This window comes from Heloderma suspectum, chromosome 1 (genome assembly GCF_057233095.1).
Source record: "Heloderma suspectum isolate Gila_16-S chromosome 1, 16-S_ref, whole genome shotgun sequence".
NCBI lineage: Eukaryota > Metazoa > Chordata > Lepidosauria > Squamata > Helodermatidae > Heloderma > Heloderma suspectum.
Window position 1 is genome coordinate 403,621,902 of NC_139458.1, and position 19,129 is coordinate 403,641,030.

Consider the following 19,129-nt stretch of genomic DNA (forward strand, 5'->3'; position numbering starts at 1 on the left):
CCAAGTTTTGTTTGGGGTCTTGTGTTTGGAGAGGCCTGGAGGAGGCAGGGAAGATTGCTTGAATGTGTAATGTTAAGATAAGTTGGAGGAGAGAGTTAAAGGGAGCATGGAATGTCCATTGGGCTAGAGGCGGGGATTTGGTTAGCTGACTGTTGAGAGAGGGAAGAGGCTGGAGTAGTGGTATAGTGGAGCCAGGGCTCACAAGGATGCAGTGCCAGCACTTTTTTATTAGCAGGGACAATGACGCCATCTGCCACTAGGGATGTCGGAGAAATCCACAATGGAACCAAATGAATTCGGATTTTTACGATTTACGATTTAATGATTTATGAGTTCAGATTCCACAGCATACCAGCTTTTCCTCTGTCAAGCGGATTCCATGGACTTGCGGGCCGTTCTTCTAACCTTCGGGAATTTTGCACAAATTTTGTTGTAGAAAAATATGCAACAAATAAAAAAAAATTAGCTTTCTAAATTTTTATCTTTGCTGTTTTAAATCTGTATTTTAAACTCCTGCACTGCTGCTAGGTTTTATTGTGGTTGTATTGTTATATTGTGGTTTTAATGTTCTATATATTTTAAATTGTTTTCTTGTGTGTTGTTTGGTTTTAATTTTTGTGAACCGCCCAGAGAGCTTCGGCTATTGGGCGGTATAGAAATGAAATAAATAATAATAATAATAATAATAATAATAATAAAAAACCCTGGCCGAAAATGTGTATTTCCCCCCTGTTCTAAAGCATGAAAATGTGCATTTTGGGGGGATTTGTGCATTTTTGCATGTGTGAATTTATGCAAATTTGCATTTGTGCAAATGCAAATTTGCACAGATTTGGAAACTAAAAAAAAAAAAATCCAATTCCATTGATGGGCAGGCGATGGAACAAAAAATACCTGGCAACCTGTGAAACACAGATTCAATGGTGAAGAAATTTCAGAGATATTCTCAGGGGTTTGGTTTGGGTTTCCTGGGCTTACCTTCCTTAGGAGGTAGCCAAGGAGTGAGTGTAAATGTCCAGTTTTTCAGTGTACAGTCTTCTCTCTGGCCGCCTGTGGCCTCCTCGCGTCCTACACTTCAGTTAAAGCCCAGTTTATGGCACGATGGGGTAGTTCCTCCCATAGGGCTTTTTCAGACCAGGATGTGCAGGCAGCCTGGGAGGCTAGCTGTGATTCGGTACACTCAAAAACACCAAAAAAATAAGTTCTAAAACATCCCAAATGAGGCAGAACAATGGAAAGCTCTTTCATGGGGGGAGAAACAATCAGGACATTGGAGGACAGGTTTTGGCAGAGCAAATCTCCACCTCATCCCTGGAGCCAGACACAACACTACCCCCACGTACATTGTGGTGGATGCAAACTGGGGGCTGGCCTGCCAAGACAGCTGATGCTGTTGCAGTGCAAAGACCCCCAAAACTCTTACCAAAAAAGAAAGAAGCTGTGCACAAGCCCTGCCAATGGGGAGCCCTACCTGGGAGAAATGGTGGAGAATTTCTCCTCCCTCTGGAGAAATTCATTGAAACTGTCTCCCAAATTTCTCTGTTCACGTGCAAGGTGGAGAATTTCAAGAGGCCATTTGTGCACAGCTCTAGTTTTTAGTCCTGCGTAATCATCAGAGAACGCTTAAAGGGTTTGAATAACTGCAGAGTGCTAGTAAGGCTGCGACCAGTGGAGGCTGGTGGCGCTGATGTCAGTGGGGAGGCGGTGCTTCTGCACCTTGGGGGCAATCTACATTGCAACTTTAAACTGGTTTCAAACTGGTTTATCTAAAGGGTTCCTGCAGTTTCATGAGGGTACTGAGAATTCTTTGCTAGAGACCCCTGTCCCCTGCCCAAGCGGCCCCTCTTCCAAGAGCTACAATTCCCAGAATTCCTGTATTTGGTAGCCATAATCTCTAAAAACAGGTTTGAAACCAGGTTAAAGTTGTAATGTAGATTGCCCCTTGGATAGCTCCTTTAGAGTTCTGACTGGTTCTGATTGAAACCCGGAGCAGATTCACCGCCTCACTGACATTGGAGCCACCAGCCTCTAATGACTGTGACACCTGGATCATGGACCTTAGCCATGTGGGAAAAGTCAGCACAGAGGATGTCAGGATTGATTCTGAGTGTATGGAGATAGTTAGCAGTTTGGACTCAGAAAGGGAACAGCCAGAACTGGGGGAGGCATCTTCCTGAGTGAGTTCAGATATGGATAGGCGTGCTTCTTGGGGGTTGGACTTGATGGTCTTATAGGCCCCTTCCAATTCTATGATTCTATGATTCTATGATTCTCAGGATGCTAACATTCAGATGGCTGTGCCTGAAGCCCCCCCCCCTTCCCTCCTCTGTGAGAACCTAGGAGGAGGAGGAGGAGGAAAGTGTGGGGGCGTGACCTGAGGGATGCTAGACTGTGGCACAGAGCGAAGAGGGAAAAGTTGGAGGCGGAGCTCGGACGGTTGACCCGGTTGGCGATGCATGAGGGTCGATGTAGGGGAGCATCACTGGAAGGGAGGGGCATCCCTCCCTAAGTTATTCTAGCCAGCAAGTTCTTATTTCAAACTGCTGGCCATTCGTAAATGAGGCAGCTGTATGCCTTTGTAGCCAGAGAGTCTTCGAGGATTTGCATCTGTAATTAACCTGTTGATAGTGAATTAAAGGCGTGAGACTGAAGCCTCTCTTCTTGTGTGTGTGTTCATGAGGAAGGAGGGGGCCAAGGGAATGTGACAGCCATGATATGCCTAGCACAATTGGGTACTGGGGCACCGTGGCCAGGTGAAATGGAATTTGTTCGACGTGTCCCTGGGAACTTAAGGTGACTGGAGTTGTAATCTGAGTGACTGCTCCAGACAAGAGAGGACGCCCGTTGATGGTCTCTACTTTCAATGGGGCAGGCAGGAGCACAGCAGAGAAGTTGCGTTGTTGAGCAAACATTTCATCCAGAAAACTGGTAGTAGCCTCAGAATCCACCTGTGCCATTACATGTTCCCCACCCCCCCACTGGGGAGATTGGAGATGCACAGGAAGCAACAGATGGGACTGAGGAGAGATGGGCACAAGGCTTACCCCGGTGGTGGATGTTCCCTCCTTGCTGGAAACTCCTAACAGACTTGTCAGGCTTGGGGGGCGGGAGGTGGTGAGGGAGCTGGGACAGACAGCTGGCACCACTAAGTCAACCCCCTTTTCGTTGCAAAGTGGGCTGCTTTATCACTCATGCAGAGTCTATGTGTCTTCCAAAACCCTCCGGGAGGAACTCCTCTGTCAGTGCCATGGCTCCTCCACTGCTCGGCATTTGGGCTTTTCTAAAATGTTTTATGGGGTTACACTCGTGTTTGGTGGCCTCGAGTGTGTCGGGATGTCAGAACCTATGTCGCCTCCTATGACACCTGTCAACGGGCAAACCCACTGCATTACTCGGTCCCCTGCCTACACCCTCTGGGCCCTGGAAACTGCTGTCCCTTGACTTTATCACTGACGTGCCACGTTCACAAGGTAAGACCACCATTCTGGTGGTGGTGGACTTATTTTCTAAAATGGCCCATTTTATACCGTGCTCTGGACTGCCCACGGCCAAAGAAACGGCAGAGGTCTTTCTGACACACGTTTTCAGGTTGCATGGCTGGCCTGAGGGCCTGGTTTTGGATTGGGGGGCCCAATTCACAGCCCAATTCTGGTGGGAGTTGCTTACACTGCTCAATGTAGAAATCCGACTTTCCTCTGCTCCCCCCCCCAGACGGTTGGGCAGACCAAACTCACCAATGCCACGCTGGAGCAGTATTTACTCCAGAGAGAGCTTCGGCTATTGGGCGGTATAGAAATGAAATTAAATGAATAAATGAATGAATGAATAAATAAATAAATAAATACGCTGCTATGTAAATTACCAACAGGACAATTGGGTGTCTCCGTGGCCTCTTGTTGAATTTGCTTACAACAATGCATGTCATGCCTCCACTCGCCAAACCCCCTTCTTTGCAAATTTTGGGTACCATCTCAAGACCTTCCCCTCCTCGTTAGGCCTGCCTTGGTGCCCGCTGCTCATGACTTTTTAGAGGAATTGCACTCTGTGCATCACCTTTTAAAGGACAACATTGAGCAAGCGAAAGCAACTGTGGACCGGCATCGCCAACTCGGTCCAGCTCTGCATGTTGGGGATTGGGTATGGTTGTCAACCTGAAACCTCCCATCAGGCCTCCCCCCCCCGAGTAAGACGCTGTTAGTCCATCTGACAGGGCCCTTCCAGATTACAGCCCAAATCAACCCTGTCGCTTTTAGACTGGCTCTCCCTCCCTCCCTGAAGGTGCGTCCTGTATTTCATCACTCGTTACTTTCCCCAGTGGTCTCTGAAGACTCCCATCGCTCCAACTGCACACCCCACCTCCCGTTTTGGTGGTGGGGGGAGGAGTTTGAAGTTGCTGACATCCTGGACTCGCGCCTTTTCCGGGGGCGGCTGCAATATTTGGTAGACTGGGATGGTTATGGGCCGGAAGAATGCTCCTGGGAACCGGCAGAACATTTGCATGCCCCTTGCTGGTTCGCCGTTTCCACCAAAGCTACCCCCACAAGCCTGGGGCCCCACGGGGGAAGATGGGGGGCATTGTGGAAGCAGGGATGATGTCAGGATTGATTCTGAGCATATAGAGATAGTTGGCAGTTCAGACTCAGAAGGGGGAACAGCCAGAACCAGGGGAGGCATCTTCCTGAGCAAGTTCAGATATGGATAGGCATGCTTCTCAGGATGTTAACACAGACATGGCTGGGCCTGAAGCCCCCCTTTCCCTCCTCTGTGAGAATCCAAGAGGAGAAGGAGGAGGAGGAGGAAAGTGTGGGGTATGACCTGAGGGATACTAGACTGCGGTGCAGAGCGAAGAGGGAAAAGTTGGAGGCGGAGCTCAAACGGTCAGCCCAGTTGGTGATGCGTGAGGGTCGACGTAGGGGAACATCAGAGGAAGGGAGGGGCATCCCTCCCTAAGTTATTCTAGCCAGCAAATTCTTATTTCAAACTGCTGGCAAATTCGTAGCTCCCATTTGGATCCCCTGTTGCCATTTGTAAATGAAGCAGCTGTATTCCTTTGTAGCCTGAGAGTCTTCGAGGATTTGCATCTGTAATGAACCTGTTGATAGTGAATTAAAGGCGTGAGACTAAAGCCTCTCTTCTTGTGTGTGTGCATGAAGAAGGTGGGGGCCAAGGGAACGTGACAGAGGAGGGGTTTAGAATATGAATACATCGCATTCTACGTGTAAAAAGCATTTAAAATTTTGGGAAAAAAATAATTCTCAGGGTTTTACCCACTCTGCATGTTTACAGTGGTAGTTTTATTTACTGTGAATCAAGATGGGTATTTCTTTACTGATATAGACATGCTCAGACATATCTCTGAGGCCTAAATCATATGTTATAGAATTTAATCGATTAAAATAAATAATAGCGGCTGCCAGGATTCATAGTACTCGCATCTTCCCATGTGCACATATTTTCATTAGTTAGCACGGTGTGGGAAAAGGGGCTTAAAAAATGAAAATAAAAATCAATCTCCTCCAAGGTGTTTTACCACTATCAAAGGATATTAGCTCTCAGCAGTGCCCCCCCTTTCTATCCATTGATCTCAGTAGAACATCATGGGTGAGAGAATGGAATGTAACCTTTCCGTGCCGTATCGATACCTATGCAACAGCTCCTCTCTTTTCAGCAGTGTTGTCTTTTCTTGAGGGCCCTATTAGTCTCATAGCATGCTTCACCCAGATTTTTTTAAAAAATGTGTTGATATTAAATGGGCTATTTTAGCTAGAAGCCATCTGTGCCCAGAAAAATAAATAGCGTGTATGTGTGGAATTACCTTGTTTTTAATTCAGGGTATGAATGCTCTAAGAAATATTGCCTGCACTGGCCTTGGTTTTGCTTTCATTAATCAGTTTTATAGCAACATAGGAATTGGCTTTCTAGATTAGATCAATGTTCTTCTAAATCCAATGGCGTTCAAAGTATGGAAGAGAAGACTGAGGGGAGATAGGATAGCGCTCTTCAAGTACTTGAAAGGTTGTCACAGAAACGAAGGCCAGGATCTCTTCTCGATCATCCCAGAGTGCAGGACACGGAATAATGAGCTCAAGTTACAGGCAGCCAGATTCCGGCTGAACATCAGGAAAGACTTCCTGACTGTTAGAGCAGTACAACAAGGGAACCAATTACCTAGGGAGGTGGTGGGCTCTCCCACACTGGAGGCATTCAAGACAAGGCTGGACAGCCATCTGTCAGGGATGCTCTGACTTGGATTCCTGCACTGAGCAAGGGGTTGGACTTGATGGTCTTATAGGCCCCTTCCAACCCTACTATTCTATGATTCTATGATTTTATGTTTCAAGAAACCTGGAGTGGGGGTTCTTGTAAGCTTATCAGCAGTTCTTCAATGGGAAGTGGGGTAGTTATGTTCCCTACTTTACAAAGGACAGTCCTCTATTTGAAGGTGTCCTCTATTTGATGGGCAGTCTAGTCCAAGTCCAGTTTAAACCGTAAGAAGGGAAAGCAGGGGTCTTCAAATTGCCCATCAATGGTTAGCACCTGGACAGCAGACTGAGGTCACCTAGTCAAGCTTCCCTACCATGGTGAATGTATTGTATTTCTATTTAAATTCTAGTTATTATTTTTAAATTTGCATCTATAGATATAAATTATCATATGCAAATTGGTGTTCTCTTTTGTCCTCTTTTTTCATAATGCCTTTCCTCTTTTTTGGCAGTGCTTAAGTGATCACCCTAACAGGAAGATCTGTAGGGGCAGAAAAGCTTCCCTGAAAGACAATTTCCTCACTGATACCCATGTTTTTCTACAAAGCACAGCCACAAGAAAATGTTCAGTGCCTTCTAGGCCACACTCTCAGGTAACTTGGGGTGATGGTATGGCCCCAAGTCCGGGCTGATGTCCCATGTGAACTGAGAGTACACTCCAGAACAGCCGTTCCCAACCTGGTGCCCTACAGATGTCTTAGACTACAACTCAGATTGTGCTTGAGGATATTTTTGGTGACTTATTACCCTGTATTTGGCAACTACTCATTGTCCAGATCTTGTGGGATTTGCTGGAGCCAATCATAATGTGTTACAGCCGAAATAAATGGCATAACTGAGATACTGTGCTTGTGCAGTCATAGTAGGGCCTGTAGTTTGAGGGATGGACTTGTGCTTCCCTATGACCCAGTTCGCATGACCCAGTTTGCTTATTACCCACCCCTGTGCATGCTGGGCATGTGCTGGTGGATTTTCCTTTATTGCCCTGTCCCGGCCCGGCCCGGCTATTATTACATGTGAACCCGCAAGGGTGGCTCGCTGGGGTGGTTAACAAACCCCCCAGAACCCTACTGTAGGGTTCTACCCAGTTGTAGGGTTGCTGGGTGGTTTATCAATCACCTCACCCACCCTCACCGGGTTCACACGTAATGACAAGCCGCGGCGCGCCTTGCTGCCCGCCTCACGGCTTGCATTTTAAAAACTTCTGCCAGCGTGTGGCGATGAGCCCTGTGGGGAAATTAATGCACAGCAGCTTGTCATTACGCGCAAACTGGTCGTAAGTGACACGCTTTCTCAAGAATGGGGTAGCCAGTTATGCATTGCCAAAAAAGAAGAAATGCTTCACCTAAAGAGAGGCCAATAGAGGATACAGGTTTGCATTAACATTGGCTAATTTGGAAATAATTCGTGCAATTTAAATAGAAATACAATACATCTCACCATAGTGAGGGAGTCCGTAATCAGGTGACCTTTGTGCCTGCTCAATCTGCTGCCCAGATGCTGGCAGTTGACGGGCAACTTCCAGACCCTTGCTGCTCTCCCTCCTTATGGCTCACGTGTTTAAACTGGACTTGGATGGGACAGCCCTTCAAATAGAGGACTTTTCCCTATGGCTCCTCTACTGAAGAACTATGAGTCCCAGACTTCCTTGGGCATACGCAGGAGGAAAGGACAGCTGGTGGGAGGGTTAAAGCACCATAATAACCAGGGGCTTTGATCCCAGGGAAGGTGGGAGTCAGTGCTGCTGCCACCAATAAAAAAAGTGACAAAATAGTCAGCAAGGTTAATAAGATTCTTCTTCAGGTGGAATGTTATTTTAAAGAAAAATAGCAAAATGGAGGGGTTGGGGGCATGATGGAAGAAAAGCCCCTGGGTGGGTCACCATGTAATTTCAGAAATGTAATTTCAGAATTAGAATAGAAAAATACAACCGTTTGTGTGTGGGAGGCGGTTCATGTTACAGAACTTTCATACCGTATCCTTGAATGAATCTAATGGCAGGCCCTAGGATTTTGCTAAATATTGCTCTCCCAGTACTTCTTATCCGTACCCCTCAAATCTGAAATTATGTCCCTAGAAATGAGCCTGCAAACAGTGGATTAGCATTGGACTTGAGTGTCCTTCAATCTATTTGTGGTTGGATGTTCTGAGCTGGATACTGTGATCACCCTAAGAGCAATAGGCCAAACTGACATGGTGATTCATATTAGGAAAGGGCACAGTTTGAAGTTTGCACTCATTTTAGGGTTGCCTTTTCAATATCCCAGTTTTTCTTATCTATCTTAGTGATACAGGGTGCAGAGTTAATAGGAATATAATCTCCAGCCATGAGGAGAAACGGCTTGACTTAATTAATTGTAGTAAATGCTAACATTCTTATTGTTTCTGGAACAGGCCACAACAAACTAAGCAAGAGCCAGGGGATTGAACACAGGTTGTGTGAGAAACAAAGCAGTTAAAATGTGCTGCAGTTATATTACAGCCATATTTCACTCCAAAGGGAGTATAAAGATACTTCTCCTGTTGTAAATGCAATTGGCCAGTGGACGTTCATCACTGTGCGATGTGTTTGATTGAATCCCACACGCTCGTTGCGTGACAAAAGCTTTTCATGGAAAAAAAATATTCTTGATGGTGGGAGACAAGGACATTTATAGGAGCGAGTGTTTAAGCTTTCCTTATTTGTGTCTTTCACTTGGTGAAATTGCTAGTAACAGCAATAAATGTTTCATCATATGCAATGTGGGTGGCTTTTAAATTTTTTTTTTTAAATACAGAGTTGGAGGCATAGCACTGTGGAACTGTGTACGAATGACATGCTTGCATTTTGTTGTTGTTGCTGTAAACCTATTAAGCCACTCTTGATGTGGTTCTGACTCTTTGTGCTTGCTGTGCTTTCCCAGGGCAGTAGTTTTCAAGTGTACCTTTGTGGACAATAGTGCAGCTAGGGGAGGACTTCAGGGCCAAAGTCCAGCTCTTCCCAAAGGGCCCACTAAACAGCAGCAGGTGGGGGGGGCAGCAGCAAAGAGACCCAAATTCAGTACCTGGGGCAGCATGGGCATATTGGGGCCCACCTGGCTGACGCTGTTCACTGCAGCATCCTTTCTTCTTCTTCTTCCTCTTCTTCTTCTTCTTCTTCTTCTCCTCCTCCTCCTCCTCCTCCTCCTCCCCCTCCTCCTCCTCCCCCCTCCTCCTGTAGTCAGGGGGTAGCTGGATGGCACGTACATGGTTACCCATGCTCATGTTATTACTTTTTACTTTACACAGACAGACTTACACACAGACATCCCTTTCTACAACAAAATGATGGCAGGGGTGAGAAGATAAATGTTAGTTGTGTGCTTCACAACTGAACTAATAATACACATGACATCTAAAGCCCCCTGCCCTGCTATAAGATTGCGAAGTTCAGGCTCTTAAATGACTGAGCTGCACCACCACTGGCCCCACCTCTTCCTGAAACTGCTCAGGCACAGGATCCAGAGCATGCGTGGACATTCTGGGCAGTAACCAACATGGCTGTTGTGCAAGCGGCCTCTCTGGCCAGTTCCACAGCACAAGCGGGACCCACTGCTTGCGTGACGGACATTTAATGTTTCCTATAGGAAGCTCCGAAATGAACAGAAATGCCAGTTTCTGGATCAGGAGAGGTTGGTGGAGCTCCCTTGTGTGACCACTGACCTGCCCCGTTAAAGAAACGAGCACTTCCGGTCATTTCTGGTTGATCCCGGAAGCGCTTAATCTCTGTTGTGCAAATGGTGGGACTTCCTTGCAGAAAGGAATCAGCAGGGGCACAACAGAGTTGGCGGGGGTGCAATGGAATTGGCAGGGGTGCAGCCCCCCATTGGATACTGCCCTTTGTGTCTTCCTAAGTAGGCAGGGTGGATGGAAGGTGTTGGGCTGCTAAATGAGCACTGCATCACTGGAGAGATGGGGGTCAGCATCAGCTCTGAGGGCTGAACTGGTTTCTATCTAAACATTACTGGGAATATCCAGTTCCTGGATGAGTGAGTTTTCACACAAGTCCTCAAAGCAGCTCTGTTATTTAGTTTTAGTTTAGTTTAGCTGATATTTAGTTTTAGTTCTGCTTAGCTGATATTTAGTTTTTGTTTCGCTTAGGTAATATTTAGTATTAGTTTAGCTGTTATTTAGTTTTAGTTTAGTTTAGCTCGTATTTAGACCATGCCTTTCTAGTAAAATAATCCTCAAAGTGGCTTACAATGAAAATAATTCAGTATAAGAAAATAAAATTACATATTCAGTTGTTATCTCAAAATCTGCTGTGCCTTATGTTCAAGTAACTGAAGCATCACCAGAACTTACGTCTACTATGCACCACATTCTAAAAGAAAACCAATACAGAAGATCGCAGATTTAAAAAAAAAAATCAGTTTGAACTTCCAACAAGCTGGGTATTATCCAGTGTTAGTCCTACTTAGTGAAATAAATGGCACAAGTTAGTCATGACTAACTTAAGAACCCCTCAGAGAATGTAAGTGGATGGACCCCTATGTGCAAACACATAGTCCAGCTCTACGCTGAGGTTCTCTGAGGGGTTCCCGGTGACGTAAGCATTATTCTTGATGAATAAAACTCTTTAGCTTGCATCCATTAGTGTGTTCATTGTCTCCAAATCCTAGAAGGCTCATTCCTCCTTGGTAACACATCATGACAGTCCCCATAGCCACATCCCCCAAGGAGAATCCAAAGTTGCATATAGCTGTGTTGATCCATATCAACAAATCACTTCAAGGGATTTACATCTGCTAGGAGCACTCTTTTAAAAAAGCTAATGGGTCTTAATTGCCCATTCAAGACCAAGCCACCCCCAGATACTATATGATCAAACAGTATATTGTTGCTGGGAAAATTCATTTCCCCCCAGCTACTGCAAGGATTGCAGCTAAGATTAGAGGGAACAGGAAATTCTGAGGGGGGGGGGATGACGTCAGTGTCCCTGCTAACAAAAAAGTGCTGTCGCTGCATCCCTGTGAGTCCTGGCTCCACTACACCACTAGCTGGGAAAGAACCTTGTCTTGATACCTTGGAGAACTGTTGCCAGTCAGTGTAGAATAGATAAGTTAGATAGATAAGGCAGCTTCCTATGATCCTATGATTCTAAATATGTGCAAATGGAAAGATCTTGGCAGCACATTGGTTTAGAAAGATAAGAACTTTTTAGAAAGACAAGAACAGGCATAGTGTGCCTGTTGTCCAAAACTGAAGACGTGGCCAATAATTTCATGAGCCAAGATGGTTGGATGTGTTTAAGTTCAGTTTAAGTTAAGTTTGCATAAGCATAGCTACAAATAATTTATTATCTGCTCAACAGAAAGCTGGAATTGTAGTGATGAACCTGTTGGACCAGCAATTGCTTTCTGCTATCAGGAAACATTCTCTCTCATCAAACGGATAACTTTAAAACTTACAGTAATCAAAATTGTAAAAACCTAGGCCTTTCTACAAGTACAATTTTTACTTGCATCCAGAAACTCTTTGCCAAGATTCCTGGTAGGCTACAGGAGGGAAACTTATTTGAGGGAAATCTTGTCCTGTTCATTGGGAGCAATTTCATATCCTCTTATAGTGCTCTATTGTACTCTTGACAAATCCCAACAAGCCAGCTTTTCTTGATTTCCTTCTGTCCAGAAGTAAAGATTGCCTCATTGATAATTTTTCAGAAAATTATATAATAATCTTTGATGATATGCTGCGATGTTCCTTCAACATTTGGTGAACTTGTTTGTTGACTGGGACTAAGCCTGCAGCAACGCATATATGGACCCATTTGGGCTCTGGGACAGATCCGTATTCTGCTATCAGCATAAAAATGTGGAATTGTGCAGCTGAGCAGCTGGTTCCCAAGCCATTAAAATATTTGGAAAGGATCAGAAAACCACAATCAGTGGGAGAGGCTTTTTTTCCTGACAGTAAGGAGAAAGCATTTCAGAAACTCTGCTTATACACTATGTAGAAGGATGAAGGGTTTGCAAGCTATAGATAAGGATAGCACTCTCCACATAGCTCATAGGCTGTCATGCGCATGATGGTTCAGTGACAGAACTAAGGTGTAAACATGGAGAAACTGACATAAAGATTCATGTGCCAAAGGCTATCAGGTTCAGAATCCTATCTCTATAGAAACAGTTGCCAGTGGATGGCAGTCATGCCTGCTACAGGCTTTGTTGTCTACTTTAACCTCCATTTTCTGAGAAGACTATGCCACTAAGCCATGATACTCCACATGGACACCGCAAAAGGGCCTCTTCTCAGGTTGCTATAAGGAAATGCTCTCTATTTAGCAGTGCCAGTGCAAGCTTTCCCTCTGCCTGAGGTAGGAGAATGCACCCGTGCCGCCGCTGTGTGCTGCTGCTGCTGCTGTGTACCCTTACCCCCTTGTCATTGTGTCATGCCTCCCACCCCCTTGCCGTCTCCACCCCACCCATTGCTGCCACCGCCTGCTCTCTGGAGAGACTAGTTGGCTGGAGAAAGCAGCCACTGCAGCTCTTCAGAGAGCTAGCTAGGCCCAGATGCCTGGCTCTGAGGGCATCCTTCCTCAGAGCCAGGCATTATGGAAGGGGTGTCCCAGGACATTGCCTGTACAGAGAGCCTGTCCACTTCCTGGCTTGTGCCGAGAGGATTCTCAGTGTGAGCAGAAGGTGGCTGGCTGAGAGCAGCTGCCTGTCCTCTGTTTTGCTCTTATCTGAGGGAAACAGAGGGTGGGCAGCTGCTCCAGAGAGCCCTGCCAGCCATTCTCACCCTGCAAGTTTGCCAGAGCGGGAGAGTGGGACCAGTGGGGCTCACTGGAGCACCTGCTAGTGTTGCCGAGTGGCTGCTCCAGAGAGCCCCACTGGCCCCAATCTCTTGCTGAGGAGCACCTGTTGTAGTGCCGCCAGGCAGGTGGGTGTGCGGCAGCTTTGGGGAGCCCTGCCGGCCCTGCTGGCCTGGCTCTCCTGCTGTGACAAATACCATGGTGGGAGAGCGGCTGGCAGGGCTCTCTGGATCACACACTGGAGGTAGCAGTTGGGCTCTCCTGGCAGGGGAGGGGGGAGTGCGCTGTTCGCTGCTCCTCCCACGCTGCCATCTGAGGTGGGGGATTCATCAGGAGGGCGGCCCTGCTGTTTAGCTTGATGAGCACTGCAAATAGCAGTGCGAGGGCGGGATTTTCATCAAAACCGTGAAAAGAGTGGAAAGGGTTAAAGTCTTCCTCCCCCCTCATCTGCAGTTTTACTGCTGCTCAGGGCCCTGATGTTTACATGTTTAAAAACATGCACATTAATTGAACGAATGTAATTTGTGCCATGTCTAGTTTGGCCCTATCTTGATGGAATGGGGTGGGGGAGCCTGTAAGACTGTGGGGTGGGAGGGGGCAACTTGTGGCCTTCCAGGTATTATTGGACTGCAACTTCCATCAGCCCTCACCATTGGCTATGCTGGCTAGTGTCAAGGGCTCCTTGGCAGCCTCTTTCAGTCTAATCCAGTAGCCAAGTCCAGACACAGACAAAGGGATCCTTTTCAAAGCTTTATTCCTCTTTTACAACTTAACAACTCTATTGTTAGCAACTAGATATGAGCAGCAGAGTACCTATGCCCTAAGTTGGAACAGTTGGTCCCCATTTGAAGGAGAATCACTGGCAGACCCTGAACTTATGGGCTAGGGATTGTCCCTCCCCTTTTCCCTTGGATCCTCTGGGCGCAACCGTTGTTTGTGCGCCAACCGGGCACTACGCCTCCTTTCCGCGCCCTCCATTTGGCGCTGCTTCCTGTGTCGGCGTCGCGCGTCCAGCAAGTCTTCTTCCCATGCTCTCTCATTCCCGGGACTGCTATCTATGCCAGGAATGCCGGTGGGAGGAATCTCTGCCAGCTGTTGGCCCTGGGAAGGATGAGCGTGCTCCTCTTCCAGGAGTGGCTGCTCTACCTCAGAATCAGAACTACTCTGGGATTCTATGGGCTCAGTGTCCACCCTGACATCTAGAGCTGATGGGATTCACCGTCCAAAAACATCTGGAGGGCGATACGTTGCCCACCACTGCGTAAGAGCGCCTCCTGCATGTGTGTGTTGGTGATGGGGGGTGGGTGGGAGGGTTCAGCTGTATAATCAATTCATGTGCCATGGAGCTTTTTTGTGTTGTTCCAAACAGATACCAATTTTGTCCTGGGTAACGCTCAGATAGTGGACTGGCCTATTGTGTATAGCAATGATGGATTCTGCAAGCTCTCAGGATACCACAGAGCAGAAGTTATGCAAAAAAGCAGCACCTGCAGGTATTTCAGTGCAGATTGACTTTCTCTTAAATAACTTGTAATGTTGCAATGTTCTTGCTTGAGCAAAATAAGGGGGGGGGGAAACAATCTGTTCATCCCACTTTTTTCCATTTAATCTTCCCCAGGCTGAAACAACAGCAGCTGCAGTTTGTAGCCGAGAGACTAGGACTGCTTCCAGAGGGAGAGTTTTCTGAGTGTCGCATATGGGCAGACTCGCCACGTCTGACACCAGCAAGCCACATGGGGAGGGTATCAATCCCCCGTAGTCTTCAACAGCAGATAGGGGGCATGCAAGATCAGTGTGGCAGTGGCGTTTCTGTATCCCTCCCCTCCCTTCTTCCAAGGAGCTTAGGTGGCATATATATGAGCTTTTTCCACTCACAACAAACTAGCGATGTAGGTTAGGTGGAGAGGTACTAACTCATCCAAGGCTGCCCAGGGACCTTCAGTGCTAAAGCTGAGCAGGAATGTGCACCTAGGTTCCCCCCGCCTAAGTTGAACACTGTACCCCAGCCTTCCCCCAACAGGTGCCCTCCAGATGTTTTGAACTCAGGATTCCTGACCATTGGTTGTGCTGGCTGAGGCTGATGGGAGTTGAAGTCCAAAACATCTGGAGGGTACCACATTGTGGAAGCCTGCTGTACCTACTAGACCAGAGGTAGACAATCTGGTGCCCTCTAGATGCTTTGGACTGCAACTCCCACAATCCCTGACCACTGAGTATGCTGGTTGGGGCTGATGGGAGTTGTAGTCCAAAACATCTGGAGGGCATCAGCTTCCCTGCACCTGCACTTCATTATTAGTCTTGAACTAGTGGGCCATTGCCCATGCTTTTCATGCCATAACCTAAAGAGTGGCACCACATTCTTTTTTGTTTGTGTTTTTTTAAGAGGAAGAAGAGAAGAGGAGGAGAAAGAGAGTGTGATGGCAAACACAAAGAAGGAACCAAACAGAGATAAATAATATATAAATGTTAAATGTATTTATTTATTAACTAAATTTATTAATTGCCTATCTGGCTGGTCACCCAGCCACTCTGGGCGATGTACAGAGTATATAATAGAACAGTTTAAAACAATAAAATTCTACAGTAAAAGCATCATATTTCTAAAAATACCCTAACCCACCCCAAATGCCTGCCTGAACAACCACATTTTTAATGCGTGGGGGAAGCTCATTAAAGAGGGGGCATGGCGGAGTTCCCTAGGGAGGGAGTTCCACAGAGTGGGGGCCACCACAGAAAAGGCCCTCTCCCTCGTCCCCACCAGTCTAGCTGTCCTGGCTTAAAAGAGGCACTGTGTTGCCTTAGTGCTTAAAAGTGGGCCCAGAGTCTGAAAAGAATGAATACTATCACATCTCACCATATTATATTATTGCTATTATTACATTTATATCCCGCCTTTTTTCCTCCAAGGAACCCGCAGCGGCGTACATAATCCTCCTCCTCTTCATTTTATCTTCACAACAACCCTGTGAGGTAGGTTAGGCTGAGTCTCAGTGACTGGCCCAAAGTCACCCAGTGAGCTTCATGGCTGACTGGGGACTAGAACCCAGATCTCCCAAGCTCTATTCCAGCAGTCTAACCACGACACCACCCTGGCTCTCCTATGTGTGCTGTCTGTTGAAACTTGAGCCTGTTCAGACAAAGGTCTGATTTGGTGTTACTCATGGAGCTGGTACACTACTCCCGCCTTGTCTGTGTGGGACAACATTGTCCGTATTGGACAATTGCCTAGGCACCTGTCTTAACCCTAGAATTCCCAGCACGCAGTCACCCGCACACACACAAATGTGCACACACAGAAATGGTGCAGCAAAGGAAAGAGAATAGTGTTGTAAGCCAATATTTATTAGAGAATCCCAATACTGACATGTTTTAAATGAGAGTCTCTTCTTCAGGGGAATAATTCTGGTTAACAAACAAGCCCTATTCTCTGGACAGATGAATTTTAATTAGACTACTCTAAGGACTTCCTAGCCAGTCTGTTATGCCAATGTGACCTGTATGTGATTCTCCACTGTCTTCACTTTTGAACGTCTTTCCATTTCCTTGCAGTTTTATGTATGGAGAGCTGACGGACAAAGACACCATGGATAAAGTTCGACAAACATTTGAGAACTACGAAATGAACTCCTTTGAAATCTTGATGTACAAGAAGAACAGTAAGTTTCACGTTTCACGTCGTCAACCGTGTGGGGTTGAAATAGGAAGCGATCAGGCAAGCAAATCATGAGATGTGTTTTAACCTGGCAAGACATTACCACTCCTACGGGAATGGCACTGGGCGTATTCCCCCCCTTTTCCTGGTCATGAATAGGTTTCCAGCTGGAATGAATTATGAGAATTAGAACTTTACTTGGCATACAGTAATAGGCGTGCCACTGATAATATACAGTCAGTGATAATCAGAAGCAGTGGTTGTAGTAACTTGCTTTCTTACAGAGTTTTAATATCAGAGCTCTTGCAGGACGCCCCTTGGCCATGCTCTCATATTCCTGTGCATGTGACCCATCACAATGAATTCAGCCCATCAGCCAGTCATCTTAGCCTGCCAGGATGATTCACAACCCCTTGTTTTTGGAATCCCAGACAGGTGGCTAAAACAGAAGCTTCTCTAGTCTCTCAGGATCCTACTTAAACAAAACTCAAATATTAGACAAATGCTATATACATGGAAATAAAGTACACCATGGGTCAATTGTATCAATATCTAAATCACAATAAAGAAATATCAGAGAAAATGGAAAGGGAGGAAGAGCAGGAGTTAAAAACAATGGGCAGTCTCCAATGCTGTGAACCACACTAGCGCAGCATCATTATTTATTATTTATTTATTTTTATTTTTTTTCATTTCTATACTGCCCAATAGCCGAAGCTCTCTCATTAGCACCTGCAAAGGGGAAAAGTGGCATTTTGCTGCTGAATTTCAGCAGCGTGCTTTGCCATCAAAATTTGGTGGCAGATTGTCACTTTTCCCCTTTGCCTAGCAAGCAATGATGTTGTGCTTGCATTGGGTTGTCCTAGCGCTGTGACAGTATTGGATATTGCCCAAAGCCAGTATAAATTGACACTGGAGAGCCAGTGTGGTGTAGTGGCTACAGTGTTGGACTGGGAGTCAGGAGATCTGGGTTCTAGTCCCCACTCAGGCCATGAAGCTCACTGGGTGACTTCAGGCCAGTCACTGACTCACAGCCCAACCTACCTCACAGGGATGTTGTTGTGAGGATAAAATGGAGAGGGGGGGAATCATGTATGCTGCCTTGGGTTCCTTAAGGAGGAAAAAAAGCTGGATATAAATATAATAAACAAACAAACAAACAAAATGGTTCAGCCCAAGGGCCTAAATAAACATTGCACTCAGGCCCACCATCAGCACCCAGAATCCTCAGGCAGCTGCTAGGGCCTGAGTGCCTCAGCAGAGCCACCAGTACTGATGTTAGGACCACCTAGTCCTCCAGACACAGGCTTATCCAGTTGTAGCAGCTGAATCCGGAAAGTGGCCTCCCATTTTAAATTTCCTACGATTTTCCATATTGGCTGCCATAGCTTTGCTCTGGATCATTGTGGAGAATTAAAATGGTAGGTGCTGCCTCTCTAGGTAACCCGGTGTGTCTCAGGGAGTGTGCAGGTGGCCAGGGGAGTTGGCAGATTGCCAGGTGTTCTAGAAAGTGAGCCATGGGCCCACCAACCTAGGAAGGGCCCACTTAAGGGCTAGGGCGGCCAGGTGTCCTGCTTTATGTAGAACAGTCCTCTCTTTGAAGGCCTGCCCAAGAATCCACCATAAGAAAGGGGATTGGGTCCTTGAAGTTGCCCATCAAGAATGAGCACTTGGACAGTGTACTGAGCAGGCACAAGAGCCACCTGGTCAGTCTTCACCACTATGATCAGATCATAGAATCATAGAATAGTAGGGTTGGAAGGGGCCTATGAGACCATCCAGTCCAACCCCCCATTTGAAGAGAGAGAAATGCATTATATCTTTCTTCAGACTATAATTATTCTTTCTAAATTAGCATCTACACATATAAATTAGCACATGCAAACATCATGCAGATTGGTGTTCTCCTTTATCCTCTTTTTTTGGCAATACATAACTGGCCACCCTGTGAAGGGTTCTTTGCCTGATGCCAACCCAACTCTGATTTCTGGCAAACGCATGTGATAAAACAGACTTTTAAAAAAGAACAAGAAGGAATTGTTTGGGAGGGAACACTCCAGAGTTGGGAAGCAGTTGCTGTCTAACCCTTTCCCCACCCTCTGCTTTTCAGCTCCAGATTGCACCCCACCCCTGCAGCCAATCTGCCTCCCCACAAGTTCCAAAAGTTTATTTGCCTCTCCAAACACATATCTGGAAAGTTGTGGAGGAAAGTACTTTGGTGTGGGTGTGGACAAATAGCATATGGGGAAATATGGGGGAAATAAAATAGCATATGGGGAAATAAATTAAGCACCCATCACTTCGTTGCTCCAAATCCTAACCACCATAAGTCACTGGGTTTTCTTTACGCCCATAACATGCAGAAACAGCATATTCAGATTACAGTGAGAAACTTTCACAGGTATCTGGTCTCCTTCCATATCCTACTTTCACATCATAAAT

At 46.4% G+C, this 19,129-nt stretch overlaps 1 protein-coding gene across 1 annotated transcript in view; it reads left to right on the forward strand.

The window, feature by feature from the left end:
• The window catches only part of KCNH1 (potassium voltage-gated channel subfamily H member 1), a 351,345-nt gene that overhangs the window by 17,515 nt on the left and 314,701 nt on the right, over positions 1-19,129 (forward strand). The window contains exons 2-3 of the mRNA XM_084832718.1: positions 14,405-14,528; positions 16,585-16,691. Of these exons, the coding sequence (XP_084688844.1) occupies positions 14,405-14,528; positions 16,585-16,691 (231 nt within the window). The remainder of the gene's footprint in view (positions 1-14,404; positions 14,529-16,584; positions 16,692-19,129) is intronic.